Raw genomic sequence first — 27,958 nt, forward strand, 5'->3', positions numbered from 1 at the left:
CTTCTACGGAAAAATTACTCATAAAAACTCTAAAAACTCAATTTTTACAGAAAATCACAGAAGGTATATTTTTCATAAAAATACAAACGAACTCGTACAAGTCTTCGGGCCGCGAAAATCGCTTTTTCGCGTCGCGGAAACCCCGAGTCACCCAAAGCCATGGATCTCGTGCAAAGATTCGTAAACAAAACTTTTCAAAAAACCTTTTTCTTGTATGAGTTTGTAAAAACTTTAGATCTACACTAAAGTTAAGATCATTACCCTTGTAGCGAAGCCCTTCGCGTTCCCGCTCGTCCAAGGTGCCGGATCTCTAGACCGTCAAGTGTACGGTCCTCTAGAAGTATCCACACGAACAATCCTTGATGGAGAAGACCAAACAAAGGTGTGCTAGCACCTTGTCTTGTTCGGCCAAGAGAGGAGGAGAGGGAGAAGAGAGAGCTCTAGAGGAAGAAGATGACTTAATCACACTTGAATGAAAAATGAATATTTTCATTCCCCACTAGAGTGGCTGGCCACATCTTGGAGGTGTAACTCTCCACATTAATTCCAATTAATGTGGAGACCATTAAGAGTTGTAACCCCCATGAGGTGGCACTCTAGGATGATGTGGATCAACACTATTGGTCCACATCTTGCCACATCACTAAATGACATGGCAACAAGTGTAACATCCTCATTTAATGTGGGCCGGCCACATTAAATGCTATGGAGGCTTGTAACCTCCATGAGGTGACACACATTGATGATGTGGAGCAATCCTATTGGTCCACATCTTGCCAACTCACTAGTGATGTGGCAAAAAGTCAAGTCAAACATGACTTTTTTCTCTTCCTCTCAAATCAAGTCAAACTTGATCAAATCTCTCTCATGGTTGATCTAATCCAACCATATGATTCAAGCCAACTTAATATAATGAATCTAATTCATTAAATTAAGTTGATTTAATGAGTCATAATCTAAATTAGACTCATTAAATGCATGAATCAACTTGAGTCCAACTCAATTAGCCCAATTTGGATTACTCTTAATCCAATATGATTCATCAAATGAATCTAATCCTCTTGGTTCATCATATGAATCAAATCTCCATCTAATTGTCCTTAGTGTGTGACCCTATAGGTTCTTGTAACGTTGGCAATGCCCTAAACCCATTTAGGAGCATAAGTAATGAGCGGTATCTAGCAACACATCATTACTACCCAAGTTACAAGAATGTCAAGATCCGACATCACCTTGTGACTACCAATTGTGACTCCTCACAAAATATATGACATTGTCCTTCTATCCTAGACATCTAGATTGATCAATGTGAGGCATAGACCGTGTCATCCTCTAATCAATCTAAATCTTGAACTCCAAGTAGACTCACTCGATCAAATGAGCTCAACATCTAATGTTGACTCATTTGGGCATGGCCATGCACTTAGTGGTCTCACTCTATCAAGAATAGCGATGTCGCTCCCGTCATATGGGAGGGATAGATCCCATCTACATCACTCACATCCCTCTGCATAATTCGTTACATACCCAGTAATCGTCTTTATAGTTCACCCAGTTACGGGTGACGTTTGACGAAACCAAAGTACATAACTCCTTATGTAGGGATCCATGGTGACTTCAGGTCCAAGGACTAATAGTCATACTAATAGCCACATGAGAAAGTATATGACACTCATATAACGATCCATGATACTTTCTCATGGCGGGTCATTCAGTATACATTCTCCAATGTATACCCATGTGTCAGCTTGATATCTCTATATCCATGACTTGTGAGATCAAGTCATCGAACTGACCTACATGCTAGTCTTATTGCATTAACATTGTCCCTGAATGTTAATACTCGACTAGGAATGATTTAGAGTAGTGTTCCCTATATCATCTCGCTATCGATTCAACTAATCGATTGATATAGGTATGAACCTTCTACTCAAGGACGCTATTATACTTAGTCTATTTGGCACTAATATAAATAAGTATAATAACCAAACAAATGCCTTTATTAATATACAAGAATATGATATACATGAGTCCATACAATCATCAAAATGATTGGCTCTAGGGCTCTAACTAACACTTTTCACTGCGCATACTTGTGATTTTAAAATCGACAAAATGAGTTTTTAAAAATCACGTGATTCACCCCCCCCCCTCTCTCATGTGCGATCGATCCAACATGCTAGACACTTGGACTTACACCACTAGGGCTACATACTTGGACTTCATCATGTTGTACATGCATATTGTACACTCACAAGCACATATCAAATATAGCAATAACCTAAATTAAATCTTTGCCCAAACATTGAAACCTAGGGTCACACCGGCTGCTCTAATAAGTTAAACCCTTAGTCTCAACAATGTGTTTTCCTTGGTTATAATAATTTGCATCATAAGTATCGTTAGCTACATATATTAACTGAGCGGATATATATTTTTCAATATGTTACTTTTGATGAGTCTCTCTTTCCATTTACGGTTGTTCCCTCAGACACTCCCTCAAATAATCAAGGCATCTTTCTGATTTCTCCTAATAGTATAACAAAACTCTCATAGATTGCTCCAACAAGACATACTCAAAGTCCTGATTCTCATCAAATCTTGCAGACTCAACATCTAGCAATGTTTCACTCTTTAGTCCTGATTCTCATCAATCTGACCACTCTTCTCCCAGTAGTTTCGATGATAATACTCATCGTCGTATGATTTCTCTAAGCGAGATTTATGTTCAATGCCCACCAGTTTCCACCCGCTATCCTCTTCCACGGCTCTAATTGATTCTTCAAGTTTTGTTGAACTAACTAGTTTTACACAGGCAGTCAAAGATCCAAATTAGCATGCTGCAATGGCTACAAAGTTTGATGATCTTTTCTGTAATGAAACATGGATTTTAGTTCCTCGTACTCCGTCTATGAATATTGTGGGCTCTAAATAGGTTTACCGAATCAAGTATTACGTAGATAGATCAATTGAACGTTGCAAAGCTCATCTTATTACAAAATGTTTTAGTCAACAACCAGGTATTGACTTTAATGATACTTTCAGTCTTATCGTCAAAATTACAACTATCAAATTGTTACTATCTATAACTATTAGCTCTAATTGGTTGATACAATAATTAGATATTTCCAATGCTTTCCTCACGGTCAACTTGAAGAAACTATATTTATGGAGCAACCGCCAGGCTTCATTTACTTGCAACTTTCAACACATGTTTGTAAACTTCAAAAATCTATATATGGTCTTTGACAAGTTCCTTGTGTGTGGTTTCATCGTCTATCTAATTAGCTTCACATTCAGGATTTTTTTTGGATCAAAATCTAATTCTTCTCTATTTTATAAATGCAATGGAAAAGTTACCATATTTTTTCTAATTTACGTGGATGATATTTTAATCACTGCAGTGATCAAGAAGACATCACTTCTTTCCCTCATCTTCTTTTTAATCAAGAGTTTCCCATTCAAGACCTCGACAAGCCTCATATGCTATTATTATTATTATTATTATTATTATTATTATTATTATTATTATATGTCATATTTAATATTTCTATTATTAATTAAATAATTTGTATAAATAAGTCCTTTGGTTTTATCAATAAAATCATCTAGAAATAATTATTCTCTATTTTCTTTATTTCTATCACATTTATCACCTTTACTCGCCTAGCTAAGAAACGTCAACTACGATCGTCAAATCTGCACATTAATGTATTTGTTACACACTTAAGTAGGTAACAAATTGAATTTGGGTGGCAAACGTAGGTTTGATTCGTTTAAACAAATTTTACCACAACTGATTTAGTATTCAACATGTCGTGCTCGCAACCTAGCATACGTTGTTTATGACAAATTGAGCATGTACCCAAACATTATCACAGAAAGGTCCGTTGAGCGGAGGGCATAACAAAGAGAAAGAAAATGAGGGAATGGAGGTGAAAGACTTCTACATCTGCTTATTATCTTTTTCCCTGCTTGTGGTTGCAACCTCCTTATATAGGAGCTCTAAATAAAGAGTCCATCTAGCGAAGGGCACGACAAAGAGAATAAAACTTAGGGAACGAAGGTGGAAGACTTCTACATCTACTTGTTGTGTTTTTTTCTCTACTTGTAATTGCAACCTCCTTATATAGAAGCTCTGGATAAAGGGTCTATCGTCTCCGGGGCTATGATGTCGCAGTAGGACATCCAAATTGTCACCCAAGCACCCGCGGTTCGATCCCTAGCTATGTCGTATTTGCAGTAATTTTTCCTCCAAATAGGGGGCGCAATCAAAGAATGTCGGGTTTCTAGACTGGCCACCGTGCGTACTTTCTGATTTACCTTGGTGACGTGTGGAAAACTTCCGTGAGACCAGACCAGTCATCCCGAGAGAGTCAATAAGACTAATTGCGATTATCATTTTCTCTAAATAAAGGGTCTGTCGAGCAAAGGGCATGACAAAGAGAAAGAAAATGAGAAAACAAAGATGGAAGACTTCTGCACCTGGTTATATAGGAGCTTTGAATAAAGGTCATTTATCGCTTTACTCACTCGACTAAGAAATGTCAATCACCGACCATCATCAGATTGACTTATCATGTGACAAAGGTGATTCGTTCGCTCCCAGCGCCCCCGTCAACCCGTCCCTAGGCTAACAAGGAGGAGGTAAATCACGGGTGGCTACTAGCTATTAGTGCAAATGGCCAAGACATGGGGGAGGTTATGCTCAGTCACACCGAGTTTCGATCCCAAGACCACATGTGGCAACACCCCATGCCTTAACCATCGCACCGCCCCGAAGAAACTCAGATTGACTTATCATGCTCACACACAAGTCATCTTAATTTAGTACCATCTGAGCTCTAAATTTGTGCATCTCTCCTCCAGGCAAAAGCTTCATATATATGTTCACAACTTTAAGTATTGTGATTCAATATCAACCAACCTCATAGCTCTCATGTACATGGGAGACCTTTCCATCCTCTCTTATTTTCATTCATGCTTCCAACAAAATATATACGTGTGTGAGCACAAAGAAAACTTTGAAAACTGCTAATCTTGTAGCATCATCTGACTACGAACCCTCCTAATGAACACATCGGCGACGTTGTCGATCTCATCCTCCAAGATGAACTCGGCTCCACCATCCTCTCGTGAGCTCCGGACCAAATTGATCGCCAAGCACGCATCATGATCATCATCGCTCCGGCCCTCCTCACCGCCGTTGCCGTCGTCAGCGTCGTCTTCCAAGTCAAAGAGGCAGTGGTTCAGATACTCGTCTTCCTCACTCTCGTCAACATATTCCACCTTGCCGGGGATCCTGCCAGAGAACCTGCCGGAGATGGTCCTCATCAGCAGCTTTTTGTTGGGGAGCAGACCAAGGAGCGTGACCCTGGGCTTGGCTTTGAGCACCATTGCTGCAACCACTGTGCCAATCTGCTTGAGCAAAGAGACTGCCCCTTTCTTCATTATTTTCCTCAAGAAATTGAATATAAAGAATTGTATGCTTCATAGTTAGTATTTGTAGCAACCACAAGAAATCTTTTCTTTGAAAAAATTATAAGAAACTCGTGAAAATGGAGAAGGCACTAAAAGAAAGATGAAAGTGAGAGGGAAAGTAATTTGAATTTAAGCATGAGGACTGAATATGAATATAAAAACATAAAAAGGAGCATGAAAATTAGGTTCTAGTGGCATGTCTCTTAGTGATTGCTCATCTTGAGAGGCAAGTGGATATACCAATAGCACAATAATGAATCTTCTTTATTCGTTGAAACATCATCTAAATTGTCTATCATATATATATATATATATATATATAAAATTCAAATTGCAATTAATTAATGAATTTTACCCTTTAGGCATATAAGTTTAGTTGAATCATAAAAAAATAGGTTAAAAGGTGGTTAGACCTTTAGTGAGTAATAAGTATTTTCTTTAGAGATTTGATAGGGGGTTTAGTTTTCCGGTATGACAATTGAGAATATTGAATCAATGGATGTAGTAAAGTCTAGGTAGCACTTTAATTGGCGAGGAGAAAAACAAGTCATTGTATATCAAAGAAAAATAATGAAGAGATATGAAGATAAAAAAACAATTAAAACCACCAAATAATTCAAGAAAATAATGCCTTCCATATGACACAAAATGTTGTGTAAAAACTAGATGTTTATTTCTATACTTCATGACAAAAACTTTTAAGTAATCTTTGTAAAGGCCATGCACCTCTAAAGGCTATGTGGATTTTTATGTAATGTTTAATCCTTCCAAATTTTTGTGTATGTGTTCGATCACAAAATGTTTTTAAGATGATGTTTTCCACAAATATAAACTTCCTTTAATATTATGGTTCTTTAAATTTAAAAACGACTTGAACATTGTGAAGGACTTGTGATCTAAAAGGAATCTATGGCTTTTTCGAAGGCGCACTAAAGCCATGTCTTTGGCAAATTCTTCCTTTTCGACACACGGGATGGGAAAGCAAAGGAGATACTCATGTTAGAGTTATAATTAAAGATGAAAGAAAGTCACATTTGGGGCTTAAAGCATTCCATTAGGGTTGTTTACTATAAGTTTAAGTTTGGTTGGGTGATTAAATAATCTAAGTGGAGGTTTTCGTACGTGAAGATATGAATCATGAACTATTCAGTGATAATAATAACGATAGTCTAGAATTCATATTGGCCAAGATATTATACCTCTACTTTAAAAGTTAGAAATACTAATAATTAAGAGGAAATTAGTCTAATTATTTTTGCTAGGAATAACTTCACATAAAATTTAATGTAGCACGAAAAGATCTCAGTTCAACTAATAATAAACAAGGTTCTCCATGCACTGAGCTTTCGCATATAAGATTTATGTAGCCAACTTCGGACATTCATGACAAACATAATTTAATGATGATATATTCCTCCTAAAAAGCATAGAAGCACCCTATCGATCGAAACTTTGTCTGCCCTCTTGGTGTAAAAATGTTAAAATTGACTCTAATAGTACCAGTAATTGTTCTAGTTTTACAAATTCATTCCCAAGGGATTCAGTATCTTGAGTATTAATTGCATTGGTCAATTGCTGAGTTGCAAATTACAGTCTCTCAAAAGAATATGAAACATGTATGAACCTAAAGAAACAAAAGAGAAGCTATCTAACTATTCACGTATTGCTCTGAATTTTATATGCCCACAAGATTAGTTTGAAAACCCAATCTTCGAGAATAAACCATTGTTACTGAAAATATCTCCAATGAATTCTTTGAGACTCGCAGGCTCGTTGTGCATCATCATTAGTCATAGCATAAACCCGACGAGTAACAAGCTCCTGTGATGGTGCATGCAAGGGCATGTGTGTTAAAAGGGGTTGCATTAGGACCTGAGCATGCTGAGTAGAGTAGGTATATTGGGTGGTCAGATATGGTGGTGTGTGTTGCGGTTGGAAGTGATATATATTTTGTGCTCGAGGATGTTGCGGCCATGTGGTTGATGTCTCTGTTGACTCCTCTGTTGATATTCTAATGATTGTCTTTGTTGTGTCTGAAGTCTTTTAGACTCGTGTTGTGCTCGTAAAATGCAATTCCTACTCAGGTGTCCAGGTAGCATGCAGTAAAAGAAAATAATTTGATCCAGATGACATTGCAAAATTCCATGTCGGTTCTGTCAACAGCAATAACATCAACTTTGACCTCCAATCCTTGGATCACTTGGTGTCCTACTCTGTTGAGTTTTGGTTAGTATGAGGATTCTTGGAATGATGTATTTATGTTCCTAGCCCTTTTCTTAGGTTGAGAGAAGTTCATGGTGCTTCCTCCAGCCTGAGCCTGGTTCTGGGAGTTCTGTTTGTTGAGTTGGCCTTCTTTTCCGCGACATTGGAACTGAAATTTATTGTGGTATTGTTCCTTTTCCATATTTAGTCATTGTTGTGTCGCTTCAATAGAAATGGCCATATCTAAGGACTCCTTAAAACTTGTGAAAGTCAATTCAGACATCCTATTCTGGATATATGGAGTGAGCCCATGGATAAAATGGTTACAGCGATCAACATCAATGGCTACTAGATACAAACAAAACTCTGCCAACTTATCAAACTCTACACAGTGGTCAAATACGCTGAGATCTCCTTAACGAATGCGCAAAAATTCTTAGCGCCTTGCATCTCTAAATGCCTTTGGACAATACATGCTTTCAAATGCCTCCTTAAATTGATTCCACGAGATAGGTCCCGTCTCAAAAGTTTGTCTCATAACACGCCACCAAACCACTGCCTTGCGCTTGAAAAAAATAAGTGGCCAATTGTGTCTTTTCTCATCCTTAGAGGCTATACAGTCAAAAGTGTACTCAAAATCTTCTAACCATCCATGAGCCTCCCATGGATCAATGGTACCGTGGAAAGTAACAACTCGCTCTATCACTAACTTCGCAAGTTGTAATATTCTGGTCTTGTCAACTGAAAAACTTTCAGCGGGTGTGTCAAACTCAGTGTTGGGCTCTTATGTCAAACTAGTCTGCGACCCACCCCTTGCTTGGTTGGTTGCTCTAAAACTTGACCTATCTGAAGATCAGATGTAACATCTTGTACTAGAGAGCGTAATTTCCCTTGCTTGGGCTCTCTAATAGAGGGAGTACGTTTATGATCATCACCACAAACTCGAGAAGATCATCCTCGCACCATGATCTGCAATGAACCAAATGATAAGACACAATCTTGACATAAAATATATATACAATACAACAATATATGACTAAATTTTTGCTAATAGACACTCGACCATGTTTGAAGATGACTCTATCCAAAGTCATGATTTGAAAATAAAAACCATAAAATACAACAAACCATAACTTCTCAAATTCAAATAGTTAATCATGCTTTAATACCAATAAATTTATTGTGATGACTAGAAGAGGACTTCATCCTTCTATAAGGGATAGCCTCCTTCCTCATGACACCATCCATCTATGCATCATAATCATAGAATGACACCACTAAAGATGCATAAGGTTGTAATAATAATAAATACTAACAAGTATAAAAATATATCAACAGAATGTTTGACTCATAATGAAGACATAACTAGAACCATCTTGACTAACAAATGAGAAACTACACAAAATATAATTCATGAACACTAATGGAACCATTTCCAATATTTTCATTGAGTATCTCTGAGCAAGATGATCCTATAATACTATTCAACCTTTGATGATCGACTCAACTCTACGAATCTCGAGATCGAAGAAAAAGGGAGATAGCATATAAGTACAAAGTGGAGTAATAAAATATGTACATGATAAAATATCATAGGAGGCAACAACAAATCTCTACTAATTGTCTTCATGTTCTTTAGCATCACTAATAATTTTTCATTATACTTTTTTCATTTCCTTTTTAAATGGTTTCTTCAATTTATCCTATGTTATCTCTTTTACATTATTACAAAATTTTCATCTTATTTTAGAAAAGAATCAGCATAATTTATAAAGAGAGTAAATAACAACAATGCATCCATTAAGATATGCATCATATAAAAAAGATGAATAACTCATAATCCATCCACTTGATATCAGAATGCATCATATGTAAAATATAAAAAGAGGGTGAACAATCCATAATCCACCTAATAAGGTTATATTGTATATAAGAGTGGACGTACTACAATCAACTCACTATGAAATGCATTCTGTGTGTGTGTGAACGACAATAAATTACATAAATAGGTCTCCTTTCCCAACAACTTAATAATTATATCATCTACTTTTTAAACTTAGTCAATCACGAGGTAAATACACTGAAATAAGCAAGAAACACCCATGTGATCGAGAACCTAGATCACATCAATCCACCTTAGGAAACTCTACACTTCTTTTACAAATTACCCACTCGAAATAAAATATTCGTATAGAAAGAAAGAAAGAATAAACTACGAACACTATAATATACTAGGTTTCATACCAAATAAAGAATAGCACCCATGCTAGCCTTCCCATCTTATTGCCTTTAAAGCTACCACAATAATCCATTCAAATAGAACCATTAGCATTCATAATGTGACAACAAACAGTGAGCACAAATAATTTCAAAGGTCTTAGACATGGAAGTTGATCCTTTTTCCTCAATAATCAATCCATATAGCGAAACATACCTGTTTTGGTCTCAATATAGACAAGGATAAGCAGCGATACTGACAATAGATCTCTCAGTGTTTGTTTTTTAGATGTAAACTGACCTGATAAGTGACAAGGAAAGGAGGCTACTAAAACTGAAGCCTCACGGAGAAGATGGGATTGCTCGGCTGGGCTTTCAAGTGTAGGAATCAAATGTAAATAGAGCAGGCAAAACCCTATCCTGACTACTGGGGAAAGATTGCGATCAGGAAGGCTTTTACGAGAGAATGAGAGAGAAGGCAAAAGGGGCGTCAGCAACAACACTGGCCGCGACAGACGGCGGTGACGACGTGGGCTACGGCATTGGTTTGGAAGTAATTAAGTTCGCAAATTTGTAGAAATCACAACTAGGTCGTTTGAATAATCGACCTCATTGCTTCGAATCTACGATCGGAGAAAAAATTGCTCATCAATAAGCAGCAGGAAGCGGATTACTTCAGAAGAAGATACGAGGAAAATTTTTAAAAATACGACCTTTCTGGGAAGCTCCAGTTTGGCTTCGTCTTCGGCGGCGGAGTTGTTCTCGGAAGGCGAAGATATCGACCGATCGGAGAGAAAGAAGGGACAAGGAGCGATCCCGAACTATGGAGCCGTTAGAGGTAAACCGAAGCGAGTAGGGTTCCTTATTCGAGAAAATTCTCATTTTGATCCCATCATACTTTAGTAACTTTATTATTTCACCCTTGTACTCTAAAATATTATATTTAGACGCTTCAGTACCTCAATTACTAAACTCCTTTTGCTCGCGCTTCAACGAAGACGAAGCTTCAGAGATCGATGTCAGAGGCCACAATTCGATCCATTGGCTATATCCATGCACGTAAAAGCAAAAGCGAAGGCGACGCAGCCAGTGCTCGACGCTGCTGCTAGCAAGCGTGCGTGCGTGCAAAGGCAAGGCTGCGCCGCCCGTACGGCTCCATGCCCACGCCGGTACTCGCCGGCGCCGCTTGGAGTAGTTTATGGCGATTCAATTGGCTTTCGTCGTGGTCAAATCTGGATGAGTCTCCGTGATAGCTTCCAGACTTGCACTTTTCTTTTCAGTGCTGTGGATTCTCTTCTCTCGAACCATTCGCTTTCGTTGATCAACGCAGAGTCATCAGCCAAACGCTCCCCCCTCGCTGACAAGAGCAGAGATAGAATCGAACAATATTTGAATCTTTGAATGTTCAAGTTTCGTTGCGAAAGTTTTAATTAATACAAAATTTCAACTGCACGATTTCCCAAATTGCTGGAGAAACAATAAAAAAATTGAAATAGCAGCAAAGCATGCACGGCTCGCTGTGCCACGACCAACGATAAGGCTGGTAAAGGCTGTCAACGAATCGCCGTACAAGTTACGCATTAAACAGTAAAAGAACTGACGGTTCACTGTACAGTGACACTTTAATTGAGCCAAATCTAGGTTCTGTTAAACAGTATGCAGTACGCTGAGATTCAATGCTTAGTTGCAACAATGAGGAGCTAGCACAGGAATAGTGAAGTAGTGAGAATTGGAGGGTGCAGTGTTTCACTGCCTCCTCGCATATATAAAAACTGAAGGGGACGGCAGCAGGAGGGACAAGACAAGCCCACTCGGCTGCTCCCCCGCTGTCCCTGATACGCAGTTGATTCCCACGGCATTCCCATCCGGACAAAGGGACAACACCGTCAGCAGAATTCCGTGCGTGCGTGCTGTCGAAAGTGTGTGTATATATAAATGATGATGCACAACAGGGGCAGCCATTAGGAAACGAAGATCAGTAGAGACAAGAGGTGAGTGTAAGTCGCCAAATGCTCTCTTATGTTTTACTTAACCAAACTCTGGTCTCTTGTTTCTTTGCTACTTCTCCTCCACTTCGTGCCCATGGCGCACACAAAAAAAGTAAACGTGATGTGAAGTGAGACCACTAGCAGCGAGCTGCTGCTGCTGTCCATTCCATTCCTCGCTGACAAGCAAAGCAAAAGATGGAACGGTCCTTATCGGCATAAAATAACCTGTTAACTACCTGTTAAGTTGGCTTCAATGATGCACAAGCTCGGGTCTTGCAGGGGCGAAAGCAAGGAGGGAGGAAGAAGATGCTGGCCTGCATTGCTTGCGCGAAGCACGACCCGGACGGCGGCGGAGAGGACGGCGACGGGCGTCGTGCCGGCAAAGAAGCCGTCAAGAGCCTCTCGTCGCAGGTCACACTCACTCTTTCATTTAGCTGCTTAAGTTAATTAATTAGGGTGTGGCAGATCCCAAGAGACAGAGATGTGACGCTTTCTTTCGTTGTGTTCTGTTTCTGCGAACGACAAGTACTGTGAGAAGATTTAGACAGAATCCTGCTGGTTTATGCATAATTACCGGTGCAAACTAAACGCGATCTTATCGCTACAAAGAACCTTTGATAGCAAATCGCGTACAGTCGGCCTTGAAAGGAGAGCCTGACAGAAAGCAAAGTTTTGGATAGGAATTGTTCCTGTAGATGGCAGGACACGGTCGATTCTTCGATGAGTTTTCTAATCCCGGTCTCCATGCGCGCAGATAAAGGACATGGTGTTGAAGATTTCCGGCGCGACGCGTCAGGGCAAAGGGAGCGGAAGCTCCTCGCTCTCTTCTACATCGTTCAGGAGCAAGAGCTTCCGCGGGGATCCTCGCCGTCGGCAGCGGCAGCACGGTTCCTATACTTACGAGGACGCTGCCCACTACGCGGCGTGGGATTTGACGAAGGAGGAGGGCGTGGTGCTGGAGGACGACGGCGAGTCAAAGGAGTGGGTGGCCCAGGTGGAACCCGGAGTGCACATAACCTTCGCGTCGCTCCCCGGCGGCGCCGGCAACGATCTCAAGCGGATTCGATTCAGGTGCAGTTTTTAATAGCTGTAGATCTCTATGTTTTGTCCAGACGAATCGACGATCTTAAGTCATGATCGGTGCTGTCTGTAGTCGGGAGATGTTTAACAAGTGGCAAGCACAGAGATGGTGGGGGGAGAACTACGACAGGATCATGGAGCTGTACAATGTGCAACGCTACAACCGCCAGGCTCTCCAGACTCCGGCGAGATCTGACGACGGCGAGGTCAGTAATAGATTGATTTCTGCATGGTTTTGTAGCTTTAATTCCGACTTATTCGGGTGTCATTCAGGGAGAATCCTCATGGTCGAGGGTTGGCTCGACAAAGGAGAGCCCCATTGCACCGCCGCTCGCAACAGAGAGGCAACTCATTAGAGAGACCAACAAACAGCCCTCTGCGGGCGCCGGCGAAGGGTCTTCCGGTGTCAAGGCTGAGGCCACCACCCCATCGAGAGATGAGGCGTCCATCTCCGCCAGCAATGCTGGCGACCTCGAGATAGCGGAGTGGGTGGAGCAAGATGAACCCGGCGTGTACATCACCATCCGGGAGCTAGCCGACGGCGCCCGGGAGCTCCGGCGAGTGCGATTCAGGTACTATTTATACATATGTAGTTTTTAGCTCATCTCAAACTTCTGCGTACCTTCTTCTCGTGTCCTAATAAGAGCATGATTTGGTGGTTGGCAGCCGAGAGAAGTTTGGGGAGGTAGACGCCAAGCTGTGGTGGGAGGCTAACAGAGATAGAATCCAAGCACAGTACTTGTAGACAGTAGACCTCTACGTACGCACTGCATGAACAAAACTCCTGTATACTCCTAACAACTGCAATTTAGAAAAGAAAAACTAACTGGGAAATTGTGGGTCTTAATTTGTAAAAGTAGTTTCATCCTATCAATGTCATATCTGGTTGGATTTCATCTACATATTTCCTCTTCATGCAATGCTTACAGATATCCTAGATAGAGTTCATCCCTTTGAGGGACTGAAATTGCTGCAGTGCAATTTCTTTTAAAAAAATGCACAATATGTAAAAGAACTGGTAAATAACTGGCACCTATGAGGAGAATCAAGTTCCATAGCTGTCATCCAATCAGAAGAAAAGAATTCAGTATCATAATGCAAAGGTATGAAAAGAATAGTTAACTACATATAATCTAGTTTAACAGATAAATTACAATAAAACAGGATGCAGAAAGATAATAAATCACCTAAATTAAACCATCCAATCAACAAAAAAAACATCATCATAGCAGTCTTGTTGCGGCTCAGAACCTATTTGGTCTTTTTTTTTCCAATCTCATCTGATAATTTCATTAAAAAAATCAAACAAGTAAATATTTCCTCATTATTTCGTTATATTTCTTACTTTCTTTTTATCTTGCATTCTCCAATCCTCCAAAGGAATTACCTACATCCTGAGCTCTTATCTTTACACTGCAGGAGGACAATTCTGAAAAAGAAAAGAAAATGTCTGCCTAGAGAGTATCCATTGGTTCATAGTCTCTGCAATTCAAAAACTCAAATCAGATATCAAAATTAGGAATAGAATGGAGCTCCATAGTGTTATAGAAATTTGTGTGAGTAACTGGAAACAATGTCTGCCATGAGTATCTGAATTTCCAACTAACTTCATCAAAGAGATCAGAACCACCTTCGAAGCATATGCTTGGAATCAGTTAAAGGCTCAGTCGCCATCTAAATCACATATAACAGTTATCAAATAGAGGAGAAACAGAACGTATTTCTTAATGACTATTACCCAGACAATTGTGAACATGGATCAAATAGATGGAGTTTCAGATGTCTAAAATTACATGATCGAAACAAAAGGCAAAGACTAGTAATCTCATTTAGTATATCTCGTCATCAGGAATTTCTGGTGTCAAAAATTTCTCAGGATCTTTATACATCTCCTCGTAATCGAATCTAGACTTCACTTTTTCTGGCACTGGTGCAAGAGGAATTATAGAGTCTCGGTCAATAACACCATCAATGATTCCATACTCAACGCCCTCAATAGGTGACATGTAACGATCTCTATCAATATCTTTTTTAACTTGCTCAATTGTACGGCCTGTAAAACCTGAGATAATTTTTATAACATTGTCCTTACTATGCATAATCTCTTTGGCCTGAACCTCAACCTCTATGGCTTTCCCACTAGCTCCTCCAAGAGGTTGGTGTATCATTATCCGTGTGTTGGGCATTGCAAATCGCTTTCCCTTGGTACCACCACCAAGGATGATAGATGCTGTAGATGCTGAAATGCCAAGTGCAACTGTGGAGACATCGGCTCTCACAAGCTGCACCACATCATAAATGGCCATTGTAGCACTGAAAACAGATGAAGTAAACAGTTACAAATTAGAATGCCTTAAGAAAATATACAGTTTATGTATTTGGGAGGCAACAAGTGCTGATGAATAAGAGGGAAGAAAGGAGGGGGATGGCAAACAAGCGGAAAAAAAAAAGCACTAGTGGTCATTTTTCTTATGTGCAAAACTTGTTCTTTCCTTCATTCTTCTATTCATCTAACCAAGTAAACAGAAGAGACTATTATTATCCAAGTAATGCCATGTGCAAAGATCAACATAATAATAAAGCAGAATAAATGATGACATTCATCACGATCTGAACTTAATTATAAGGAAAAGAAAATATTTGTATACAACATGAAAGACTGGGCAATTTAAATCAAACATAGAAACTTGAGCAAGTTCAATGTTCACCCACACAAATACTAGCTGATCAGCTCTCTAGAAGAGCAAATTTCTAAACAAGGAAAGAACAGAGCAGTTAAAGATTTAAACAGGAAAATTTTTAGAAACTTATTATGTTTCATATATTCATCTATCAATTATCCAGTCAACCTGTTTTTGGTTCCTGGTGTGCAGTGATCCCAGAATAGAAGATCGTGGTTAGATGATTTCAAAAATGTGGAACCGCCACATCAGCGGCTCCCCGAGAACTGGGTGGTTGGATGATTTCAAAACATTATGGCTCGTGTTCAACCGAACATTACTTGGATATATACAGGAGAAATTAGTTTCAATTTCTAAGTTCCAGTGTAGCAATATATACAGGAAAAAATCGTCAATATCAACCGAACGTTTTATGAAACATTGGAGAAGGTTCCAAAGTTACAAATGGATAGCACTTCAAGTTTTTCATGAATGGGTCCACAGATCCAAGTGGAGAAGAAAATAATGGTCACAGATGACATCCAAAACAAGTGCCTTACCTAAACAACAAAAATCCTCTCTTATTCTGTGTAACAGGGGTCAATAAACTACATGCCAAGCACAACTAAGCAGAAAACACACACTCTAATTGTTGGGCGTTACAGGAGATGAAGGGAAACGGAGACCTTTCGTCTTTCTCGTTGCTGCAAACGCCTCTTTGCTGCAAACGCCAAGGAGACGAAGGGATGTCTTTTCCCCTTCGTCTTCCTTAACCTTCTTATAAAAGGAGCGTCCAAGCAATGAGAAGGGTGCTGGTGAAGCGAAGGTGATCAGAGAGAGGGCAGAAGCATAAGGGTGAGGCGACGGTGATTTGGTCGAGCAAAGGAGAACGTCCAGAGGCTGGGGATTTGGCTCGTGAACCTTGAAGCACTTTCCGGTTACCCGTGATCGTGCTTCCGACAGTCGCAAACGTCCGGCGGTTCTTCTTCGATTTCTTCGGGAGATCACTGTGAGTGATTACCGCTTTGATTTCGTTTTGTTTCATGCTCTCAAAGGACCAACAATGGTATCAAAGCACGTAAATCGAGTCATGTAAATCCCTGTGGCTGAGAAATCGCGAAGTTGTGTTTTCTGGGATCTCTGCCAGATCCCGTTTCTGCGATTTCTACCCGGAATCGCATAATCCTCGGCAGCATAGAGTCGCGGCAGAGGAGTGTCGGCGACCGTGTTATAATCCCGGTGAAAATCAGTGAAAATCAACGTGAGAAAGCCTCACGTTTTTTTGTTGCCGCTGTCGCCGCGAAGAAGATGAACAGTGCATTTTTTTTTTGTTTTAATCGATTACTCAATCGATTCATGCATTTTGAATCGATTGAGAAGGAAATTAAATCGATTAAGTTCACGGCACAGTGACTTAATCGATTCATCAATCGATTGAATGAGATGCACAGTGAATGAATCGATTGAAGAGAAATTCAAATACGTGAACAGTGCTTCATTTTTGACGAAGCACAGGGCTTAATCGATTTATGAATCGATTGAGAAAAAAAACGAGATACACAGTATGTTTTGACGAAGCACCGTGCATATTTAATTCGTTTTTTTTCTTCACTTATATAAACCTGCATATGTAAAACTTTAATTAAATACATAAGGAAATGTATTATTAATTAATAAATAAATATTTAATTAATTTATGGTTCAATTTACAGAAAATTGAACCAGACCAACTTGTCCAATCAAATCCAGGTCTGGTTTAAATTATTAGTTGATTTAAGCAGACCAGTTTGATTCAATAATACCTAGATCTGGTTCAAATTATTTGTTGGTTTAACCAGTTCGGATTATTATTGAATTAATTGGGGTGATCTTGATTACAGAAGTTGGGTTGATCAAATATGACCAGATTAGTTCTGTTGTGTCATATTTGATCAAAAATAGATTAGATTTATTCTAATAAGTCAGACTTAATCCAATGAGCAATTGGACGAATCAAACGAACCTTAGTTTGATCAATAAGTCTGAGATTGACTCAAATGGGCTTAAACAATAACAGAAGATAGGTCAAAAATCCATGTCCAATTAGATTAATTCTAATGAGGACAATAGACTAAGCTTAAGATCCGGATTCCTGATTGATCGGTTCAATGGGTCAGTCGACTTAAACTCCTGAAAATCGAGAAGATTTATTTTTCTTGATTTATAATGATGGTTGTATATCTGTATAAATTGAATTAAACTGGTTTTGTACTGGTTAGTCAGTTTTGTACTGACTTATTTAAATTCAATTTTTCAGATGGCTCGGATAATTACCACATTGACTCATCGCGAAGTGCGGCGAAACCAGCTCCGAGAGGAGATTCAGGAGATAGAGTATAAGTCTGTTTATGGAGTCAACGGCTTGAAAGACTGTTCTAGAAACTCGAGAGTTTCCAGCCCTAGACAGTTATAGGATCTGGGCATTGATGCAATCATTGCCAGAGTATCCTAGGGTAATAGCAGACTATGTATGGGGACGTCATGAAGGACGAGTCACATATTCAGAACTGTGTGCGGAACTACTTCACTATATGGGTGAAGAAGAGCCTGAAGAGTTTGAAGAGGACCAGGAAATATTCAAGGAAGATCCAGAAATGGGTCTAATAAAGAATCCTGAAGTCGCCCCATCTGAGATTATCCCAAATGAGTCCAGGGATAATATTGGCCGCTACACTAGTATTTGTCCTAGTGGGAGCAATATTAGCTTATCTAGCTTACTAGTGTTCTGTTTACTGTCGTTATGTACAAACAATATTAGCTCATTTAGTTTTTAAGCCATGTAATAATTTCTATCGCTATGTACGAACAGAATTATATAATGAAAAGTTATGTTATATGTTAACAAACTTGGAAATGATTAGTTCATTTCATGATATGATTAGTTCATATATATATGATTAGTTCATATATATATGATTCGTTCATATTAAATGATTCGTTCATTAGATGGGATGTGTAATAAAAATTGATCAATGTTGATTAGATTAGAACATACAAATGATGAGTGAAAACAAAGTTATCATTTGATTTTGTAAACTAATTCTAATTTACACTGGGTCAATAATTAATTGCACATATATGAATTACACTGAAATAATAAATAATGTGTTTATTTATGTAGATCATGGCAACTAAAAACATCATAGCTGAACTCAATAAGGGTGAGAAATTATATGGGGATAACTACAAAATCTGGCACCTCAAGATACGATACGTTCTTGAGGAACAAGAAGTTCTAGAGACTGTAAATCAATTCATGGAAGAACCGGTTGATGGTTCTACAGCACAGCACAGACGTGACCTTGATGCCTATAAGGCATGAAAAAGGAAGGACTCCATTGCTAATGGTATATTGATTAGTTCAATGGTGGATGACCTGATATTTGAGTATGAGCCATTACCATCGGCTCATGCTGTCTGGTCAACCCTTAGAGAGAAGTACAGTGGAATAAGTCTGAGTAAGCTCCGTCAATTAACTATCAAGTTTGATAGTTATAAAAAATGCTCGAATGTTACCATGGCATAAGGGTGTCAAAAATGAACCCGACCCGACGACCCAACCCGAGTCGACCCGAAAAAAATCAGGTTCGGGTTGGGCATTTTTGGGTTCGGGTTGACCCGGGTTGACTTAAATATAGGTTTTTGTGGGGTTTTTTGGGGTTAAATCAAATTTTATTTTAAAAATTTAGATGTTTTTATGTATATTAATATCATGTTTGTATGATAATGATGGAGTATTGAGATAAAAGTGAAGAATTATAGGGAAAATAGCCCAAAAAAGTCATTTTGAATCGGATTTTTGGGTTATATGGGTCGGGTTCGGGTTGATCGGGTTGGTCGGGTTGAGGTGTTTTGGGTTGAACTCGAGAGCTTAAGAGTGTTGGTCATGCGTTGACCGATGAACAACAGGTTCAAGCAGTTATCCGTTCCCTTCCTGATTCTTGGAAAACGATGAAATAGAATCTGACCCACAGTGAGACTATCAAGACTTTCACCGATGTCTCACGCTATGTTGAACTTGAGACGGAGAGGATTGAATCCGCAAGGATTTCTGATCAAGCTTTTGTAGCTGAAGGTTCTGGTTCCAAGAATAAGAAAAGATGGTTTAAGAAAGGAAAGGGAAAAGGAAAGGAGGCTAGTGATGTTGCTGTTAAAAACCAAATCAAGAAGAAAGGAAAGAGATATGGACAAAGACCTATGAGCAAGTTGACTTGCTTCAACTGTGGCAAGAAGAGCCATTTTGCTCGGGATTGTACTGAGCCTAAAAAGGTAGATCCATTTTTATCTTCTTTCCACAAGCAATATGTTGTAAGTACAGTGTCATTAGCTGATTCGTATCCTTTGTGGATTGTAGATTCAGGGGCAACGAACCACGTAACACGTGATCGAGCTACATATGTGGAGTACCGTCGGGTACCAACTGGCAACAAATGGATATATGTAAGAAGTAATACAATAATTGAAGTCAAAGGAATTGGCACTTGCAAGCTCAACCTACATGGTGGTCGTACCTTGTTTCTACATGATGTCCTGTATACTCCTGAGATTCGACGGAATATGGTTTCCGTCATTTGTCTTTTTGATTTAGGTTACAATGTAAATTTTTATAGCCGTTGTGCGGAACTTCGAATTAACTCTATGTTAATTGGGTATGGTTATATAACAAATGGTTTTATAGTTCTTGATGTAGAACCAAATAATAATGATGGTTGTTTTTCAAACATTGCTCTTACTAGTAATGTTGATGTTAATAATGAAATTTGGCATGCTAGGCTAGGACAAGAAGGAATTAATAGATTAGCTAAGGAGGGTCTTTTGGGCACTCATGCTAAGATTAACTTGTCTATATGTGAGCATTGTCTTGCTGGAAAAACGACTAGAAAACCATTTGGTAAGACTATTAGGACTAAATCACCATTGCAATTAATTCAGTCGGATATTTGTGGTCCAATGAATATGAAGGCTAGAAATGAGAGTTCTTATTTAATTACATTTATTGATGACTTCACACGTTTTGGTCATGTGTATTTGATTTCTCACAAATCTGAAGCATTGGATTGCTTTATTCGTTACTTGAACGAAGTTGAGAATCAATTGGAACGTAAGGTTAAAACCTTGCGCACTAACCATAGAGGTGAATATTTGTCTGATCAGTTCAAGACAATATGTAATGAGAAAGGGATTACTAAACAGCTTACTATCCCTAAAACTCCACAGCAAAATGGGGTTGCTGAAAGAAGAAATATGACTCTTCTTGAAATGGTTAGGACTATAATGGTGCAGGCTAATTTGTCAATCTCCTATTGAGGAGATGCATTATTAGTTGCGGCCTATATATACTTAACAAAGTGTCTTCAAAGTCAATTCCATCTACCTCACATGAACGTTGAACAAAAGCCGGATTTAAGTAATCTGAGACCTTGGGAGTCAGCTACCTACATTCATGATAAGACTCATAAACATGAAAAATTAGGACTCAGAGATAAGAAGTGTACCTTTATAAGATATTCTGAGACTTCTAAGGGATATGTTTTTATTGGTGAGCGACAATATGAAACCATCTCTGAAATAGAGTCAAGAGATGCTACTTTTCTTGAAACTGAGTTCTCAACACGAGGTAAAGTTAATAAGACAATTCCTCTATATGAGATAGAGGAGGAGGATAATATTTCTTTATCAACAAATCAGGAGATGCCTGAATCTAGTCAACCTAGTGGGAGTAATTTGCCACTGAATGAGTCAGTTTCTCAACAGTCTAACCTTCGAAGAAGTAGTCATTAGATTATTCCTCGGAGAAGATTTGATATTGAGAATGAGGCATTGATGATTCTCCCGGTTGATGATGAGGAACCTCGAACAGTTGAGAAAGCTTTGAGAAGCTCAGTTAGAAAAGAATAGAAAATTGTAATGGATGAAGAAATGGAGTCAATGAGAAAGAATCAAGTTTGGGATTTAGTCGATCTTCCTCCGGGCCGAAGGGCTATTGAAAATAAATGGATTCTCAAAGTAAAGAGGAAAGCAGATGAATCGATTAATCGATACAAAGCTCGATTAGTTGCAAAAAGATATACCCAAATAGAGGGTATTGACTTTGAAGAGACATTCTCCCTAGTTGTGAAATTTGTGTAAATACGTGGCATCCTAGCTATAGTAGCACAATATGACATGGAATTACATCAGATGGATGTAAAAACGACTTTCCTTAATGGTAATCTTAACGAAGAAATCTATATGGTACAACTAGAAGGTTATGTTGCTGAAGGCCAAGAAAAAAGAGTATGTAGACTTAGGAAGTCTATATATGGGCTAAAGCAAGCGTCAAGACAATGGAACATAAGATTCAATGAAGTTATTTTGTCTTATGGTTTCGAAATGATCAATAAGGATCATTGTGTTTACCTAAGAAAGGAAAAAGGAAAGTTTGTCATTTTATCATTATATGATGATATGCTAATAGCTGGAAGCGACATAAAGTGTGTGATAGAAGTCAAAAGTTGACTTTCATAACAATTTGACATAATAGATATGGGAGAAGCAGAGTACATCTTAGGAGTAAAGATCGTTAGAGACCGATCAAAAAGGCTTTTGGGTTTGTCTCAAGAAGCTTATATCACTAAGATGCTACAACACTTCAATATGTCAGATTGTAACATTGAACAGACACCTATAGCGAGAGGTACTGTTTTGAGCAAAAGTATGTATCTCAAGACTTCTGAGGAAATAGCCGAAATGAAGAAAAAAACCCTATGCTAGTGTTATTGGTAGTTTAATGTACACTATGTTGTGTACTCGTCCTGATATAAGCTATGGTGTTGGCTTAGTTAGTTGTTTCCCGTTAAACCCAGGATCGAGACACTAAAAAGCGGTAAAGAGGATATTTAAATACCTCAAAAGGACAACAGATTATGTATCGGTTTATTTTAAGGATCTAAGATGAGCCTGAGTGACTACACAAATGCAGATTGGACAGGAGACTTTGATGACAGAAAATCCACATTAGGCTATACCTTCTTGCTAAATGGTGGCGTCATCTCATGGAATAGCAAGAAGTAGGCGTATGTAGCCTTGTCGACATTGGAAGCTGTGTGACTTGTGCATCAGTTGTGCAACAATCTGTCTAGTTGAAAAAGGTTCCTAAAGTATTTGAAAATTACTGAGGACAGTGGGAGTCCTGTTACAGGTATTGTAAAGGCCAAGCTCAGGATTCCAAATATCACAGCAAAGTCAAGCATATAGAATTCAGTATAATTTTGTAAGGGATATTGTATAATTCTTGAATATATCCCTACACGTACTATACTTGCAGATCCTTATACTAAGTCATTGACTAAAAAGTCATTTCAAAGACACGTGAAGTCTTTGGGACTTCGAAGAATGTAACTAATTGTAAAGACATTTTAATAAATGAAAAATGTCATGATCTATTCAGTGTATATGTCTTTGTTATATTCGAATAAAAGTCTCGATAAACATGTTGTTAGATTAAAATTGGTCCACTCACATGGACAATCATCTCTATTTGTTAAGTACAAATAGAGGTAAGACCATTGCTTATGGGACAGCTTATGTAACTGTAAATAGAAACATACCCATAAGTTAAGGTCGCCTTGATAAGTGTGTCAAGATGAGATCATTTGTGTAATGATTGGAGCAAATGCACCCACCATTTACTGAATCTGCTTAAAGGCCAGATTAGAATTCATATGTTGAATTCAGGATTAGACATTACGTATGTCTAGATCGAAATCCGTACGATGTTAAACTTTGGGAAAAACATGCGCTCTTTTTAGTAAAGAGAATAACATCGTAGCATGTGATTCATACCACATGTGCTGTGGCGACAAGAAGGGAAGTAGGAGAATGGATCCCTGCTTCTCTACTATGTGAGACCCTTGAGATTATAAGTTAATCTCAATCTTACCCTAAGTGATTATTTAGCTGTCTACTTGAAGTTTTGATTAGTGTCTGCTACTTTAGTATGTTTCCTATTGACTATGGATGATTCGGTCTATGGAGCATAACTAGGAAAGTGATTTATTAGAATGAATAGATTCTAGTTAAAAAGGAAGATTAAGATTTATTTACATCTGTGGCATTTATTCACTAGTACCAGTTACATTTTTAGTTCAGTACATAAAATGTAATTGTGAATAATTTGTTTGATTGGAGATGTTGAACATGCTCTTGGCATATAGTCAATATGAGGGATTAGAGAAGTTCATGATGATGTAAATAATTTAATCTGGGGTAAAGGCAAACCATTTATGTCTCTGATTCGTTCTATGAACATTTATGTCTCTGATTCGTTCTATGGAGCAGCTAAGTAAGATGTGACAATCTTCTTAGCAGTTGAATGCTCAATGTGCTTGCTGTCGCACGAACCATTTTCCCTAATGTATGGAATGAATGTTCTTACTTGGTCTTTGTGACTAATTACTACTTTGGTCTTCGTGACTTGATCCTCATAAAGTCTACGTGACTTATTTGATCTTTGTGACTAATTTTGCTCTGGTCTTCGTGGCATGATTACCTTGTAGTCTATGTGACTGACATGGTCTATGTGACCATATAACCTTATGGATTGACTTGGGCGAGTGGAAGATGTTGGGCGTTACAGGAGACGAAGGGAAACAGAGCCCTTTTGTCTTTCTCGTTGCTGCAAACGCCTCTTTGCTGCAAATGCCAAGGAGACGAAGGGGCGTCCTTTCCCTTTCGTCTTCCTTAACCCTCTTATAAAAGGAGGGTCCAAGCAATGAGAAGGGTATTGGTGAAGCGAAGGTGATCAGAGAGAGGGCAGCAGCATAAGGGTGAGGCGACAGTGATTTGGTCGAGCAAAGGAGAACGTCCAGAGGCTGGGGATTTAGCTCGTGAACCTTCAAGCACTTTCCGATTACCCATGATCGTGCTTCCGACAGCAGCAAACGTCTAGCGGTTCTTCTTCGATTTCTACAGGAGATCACTGTGAGTGGTTATCGCTTTGATTTCGGTTTGTTTCATGCTCTCAAAGGACCGACACTAATATGTAACAATTAGCTGAAAATAAATTAAACTAGTCTTAATTATCACAAAAATATAGAGAACAAGTGGCCGCAGGACTTTCCATTAGAAATTGTTATGTTGTTAGAACACAGTATCACGTTGATTAAGTGAACACACATGTATTTTTTAATTAAAAAAAATCGCTCCGACAGTGGAAGGCGTTTATCCAAAAACGTTCATCGTTCTTGAGGATGCTAGGTCAGTATGTTGATCGTGGATAAAGATTAGGTTTAGAGCAATAAAATGTCCCAATTCCAGCAAATCACGCCACTCGAGATGATATTTAAGTCAAATCAACAGAAGAGGATACTGAAATTTGTAAAGATTTGTCTTAGAGCCTTTAACTACTACGACTCCATTCTGTACAAAATGAAGAAACATAGTAACCTCCAAGTGATTCAAGGGCGCACCTTAGGGAGCCACCGGAGGAGTTGATGAATAGGCGGATGTCCTTGGTTGGATCCACGGCATCAAGGAGGAGGAGCTGGCTAATGATGGCGTCGGCCACGAAATCGTCGATGCTGGTCCCCAAGAAGACAATCCGCTCGCGCAGCAGCAGGCCCATGACGTCGGACTCGGCGCCCCTCGTGGCCGAGGCCGGCGTCTGCGTTGCGGCCGAAATCGGCAACTGCAGGTCGAAGGACGAAGAGGACGAGAGGGCTCGGGGCCTGCCGTGGCAAGAGAAAGAGAAAGGGCGGTGAGAGGGAGATGTGAGGCGCAGAGAGAGAGATCGAGGGGGCTTTGGAGTGGACGGGGAAGAGGGGAAAAAGGAAGGCTTGAGGGGAGCGGACACGAAGAGTGAGGCCATGGCGTTGAACGGTGACGAAAGGCGGCGTCGGTCGGCAACTGTGCGAACTAGAGATAAAACTCCTCGAGGGCGATCTGCGAACCCTCACCTCTCCAATCTTCTTTCCTTTTTTTTATTAATTAATTTATTTATTTATTTATTATATACATAACGAATAATAATAATATATTTTTAAAAAATAATTTTAAGCGAAAATTCAATTTTACCATAACAAGAATTATTTCCGTACTCGCTGCTTCCTCACTCGCGTCCGCCCATGGCTTCAGCGACGGTATCGTGCTCTTCCTCTTCTGTTCCTTCAGCTCTGCATTGTTTCGAACGCCAATCATACTACGAATCGCATCTCTCCTTTTCCAGTTGCAACATTTCCTCCTCGATCTTCCTCCATGAGAGCTTTATCGACATCTACAGCAGTAGGATTCCTCCGACGGCGCGAGTTCCCCACAGCCATGCTCCATTCTTCCCCGGGCGCCGCCCATGTCTTCTCCGCCACCGCCTCATGCGCCACAGCGACCGCCTGTCAGTGGGATCCATCCCTCGACCTGAGGCTCCACCACCCCACGCTTCTCCTCCTCGAGAAGCACTGCAACTCCCCCGCCCACTTCAACCAGATCCTCGCCCAGATGATGAGGCTCCACCTCACCGCTGACACATTCCCCATAAGCCGTCTCCTCGCCCACTCCACCGCCGCCTCTCGCCTCTCCCTCGCCTTCCGCCTCTTCACCCACTTCGCTCCCTCTCCCAACCTCTTTATCTACAACCTCATGATCTCCGCCTTCTCCTCCTTCCCACGCCAATCTTGCGACCTCTACAAGTCCATGCTCTCCTCCTCCGTCGCCCTCGATGAGCGGACCTTCCTCTCCCTCCTCAAATCCGCTTCCAAAAACGCACTTTTCGGCCGGCAGATCCACGCGCACGTCGTAGTCTGTGGTTTCAGCTCACTTGTCTACTTGCAGAACACTCTGATGAAGATGTACTTGGACGCCGGAGACGCTGCTTCTGCACGTCATGTGTTCGATCATATGCCCGAACAGGATCTCGTTTCGTGTAACATCATGCTATCTGGGCTTGCCAAAGAGGGACGCTGCGTGGAAGCACTGGAGTTGCTTAGATACATGGAAGCTTCGGGTATTGAACTGGACGAATACACCATGGTCGGCCTGCTTGTGTGCTGCTGCCAGCTTAAGAATGCACGTCTTGGGAAGGCTGTTCATGGAATGATCACAAGAAAGATGGCTCTCAGTGGCGGCAGCAGTAACAGTTGCTTGATTTTGAATAATGCTCTCATCTATATATATATGTGTGGGGGGGGGCTTCGACCTGCAGTCAAATTGCACTGCAGCTGAGACTGGAGAGTTGAGTCATGGAAGGTGCATACATGGTTCGGTGCACAAGGGATATGGAGCCCTGGATGCCTTCCTGGGGTCAGCACTGATAGATATGTACAGCAAGTGTGGAAGCATCGAGAGATCTCTTGTCATTTTTAACCATGTTTCAAAGAAGGATGTCACACTGTGGACAGCCATGATCACTGGTCTTGCTTTCCATGGCTATGGAGCAAAAGCCATGGAGTTGTTTGTCAAAATGCAAGAAGAAGGTCTGATGCCCAACAAGGTCACTTTAGTTGCAGCCCTTACAGCTTGCAGCCATGCAGGCCTGGTGGATCAGGGGACTGAAATCTTCAAATCCATGAAGCAACGATACAATGTTGAACCTGGCAAGGAGCACTATGGGTGTATGGTTGATCTTTTCGCCCGAGCAGGGCAGCTGAAGGAAGCTCTACATGTGGTAGAAAGCATGCCGATGAAGCCAACTAGGTCAATATGGGGAGCCATCTTAAGCACCAGCAAGGCTCATGCAAACTTGGAGCTTGCAGAGCATGCTTTAACAGAACTTCTCAAGTTGGAACCTGAGGAAGAAGGAGGATATGTGTTGCTCTCCAATGCATATGCTGCTTGTGGCATGTGGAGCTCTTCAGATAGAGTCAGAGAGATGATGGAGAGAATGGGTGTTAAAAAGATTGGGGGTTGCAGTTCCTTGTTGGTTGATGGTGTTGTCCATGAGTTCATATCTTCAGATAAGAGGCATAGATTCTGGCCTGAGATTTACGACACCTTAAATTATCTGCACAAAATGATGAAGATAGATGAAGAAAGAGTACAATAATTTGGGTTAGAGACGTTCTACAAAACACAATTGACCTAGAGAAGTCTGACCTTTAAAGATGAATCCAAATTGACTTCTTGCTCAAGATTATCTTGTCTTCTTTTTTCACTGAGATTACCAATTTTTTCCTCTGCGAAGACCAGAGACCTTGTGTGAGTAGACTCAACATCATTCTTACACTGTAATCTGAGTTATTATAGACTTTTGCACTGTACAATTCTGGAGAAATTCTAGAAAGAAAGGATTTTATTTACCATTGCTGTTTAACCATACAAACT

General features: G+C 39.8%; 4 protein-coding genes and 1 long non-coding RNA gene across 5 annotated transcripts; 2 read left to right on the forward strand and 3 right to left on the reverse strand.

Annotated features, from left to right (window-relative positions):
• Positions 1-4,910: 4,910 nt before the first annotated feature.
• On the reverse strand, positions 4,911-5,538 carry LOC121987655. The gene has a single exon (XM_042541390.1). It carries the CDS (start codon positions 5,449-5,451, stop codon positions 5,035-5,037), a length of 417 nt encoding a protein of 138 aa, XP_042397324.1. The 5' UTR covers positions 5,452-5,538; the 3' UTR covers positions 4,911-5,034.
• A 1,491-nt stretch (positions 5,539-7,029) lies between these two features.
• On the reverse strand, positions 7,030-10,748 carry LOC121985076. The gene is made up of 3 exons (XR_006113056.1): positions 10,614-10,748; positions 9,928-10,523; positions 7,030-8,652 (listed from the first exon to the last, which is right to left on the reverse strand). It is a non-coding gene; the product is annotated as an uncharacterized LOC121985076 (long non-coding RNA).
• Positions 10,749-11,595: 847 nt separating this feature from the next.
• On the forward strand, positions 11,596-13,848 carry LOC121987656 (protein BREVIS RADIX-like). Its single transcript, XM_042541392.1, has 6 exons — positions 11,596-11,891; positions 12,168-12,299; positions 12,643-12,959; positions 13,042-13,174; positions 13,242-13,540; positions 13,635-13,848. Exons 2-6 carry the CDS (start codon positions 12,195-12,197, stop codon positions 13,711-13,713), a joined length of 933 nt encoding a protein of 310 aa, XP_042397326.1. The 5' UTR covers positions 11,596-11,891; positions 12,168-12,194; the 3' UTR covers positions 13,714-13,848.
• Positions 13,849-14,668: 820 nt separating this feature from the next.
• LOC121985079 (ATP-dependent Clp protease proteolytic subunit 4, chloroplastic-like) lies at positions 14,669-25,626 on the reverse strand. The gene is made up of 2 exons (XM_042538347.1): positions 25,117-25,626; positions 14,669-15,281 (listed from the first exon to the last, which is right to left on the reverse strand). Exons 1-2 carry the CDS (start codon positions 25,512-25,514, stop codon positions 14,798-14,800), a joined length of 882 nt encoding a protein of 293 aa, XP_042394281.1. The 5' UTR covers positions 25,515-25,626; the 3' UTR covers positions 14,669-14,797.
• Positions 25,627-25,721: 95 nt separating this feature from the next.
• LOC121986853 (pentatricopeptide repeat-containing protein At5g56310-like) lies at positions 25,722-27,913 on the forward strand. The gene is made up of 2 exons (XM_042540787.1): positions 25,722-26,816; positions 26,857-27,913. Exons 1-2 carry the CDS (start codon positions 25,901-25,903, stop codon positions 27,678-27,680), a joined length of 1,740 nt encoding a protein of 579 aa, XP_042396721.1. The 5' UTR covers positions 25,722-25,900; the 3' UTR covers positions 27,681-27,913.
• Positions 27,914-27,958: the final 45 nt, after the last annotated feature.

This window comes from Zingiber officinale, chromosome 5B (assembly GCF_018446385.1).
Source record: "Zingiber officinale cultivar Zhangliang chromosome 5B, Zo_v1.1, whole genome shotgun sequence".
Lineage (NCBI taxonomy): Eukaryota > Viridiplantae > Streptophyta > Magnoliopsida > Zingiberales > Zingiberaceae > Zingiber > Zingiber officinale.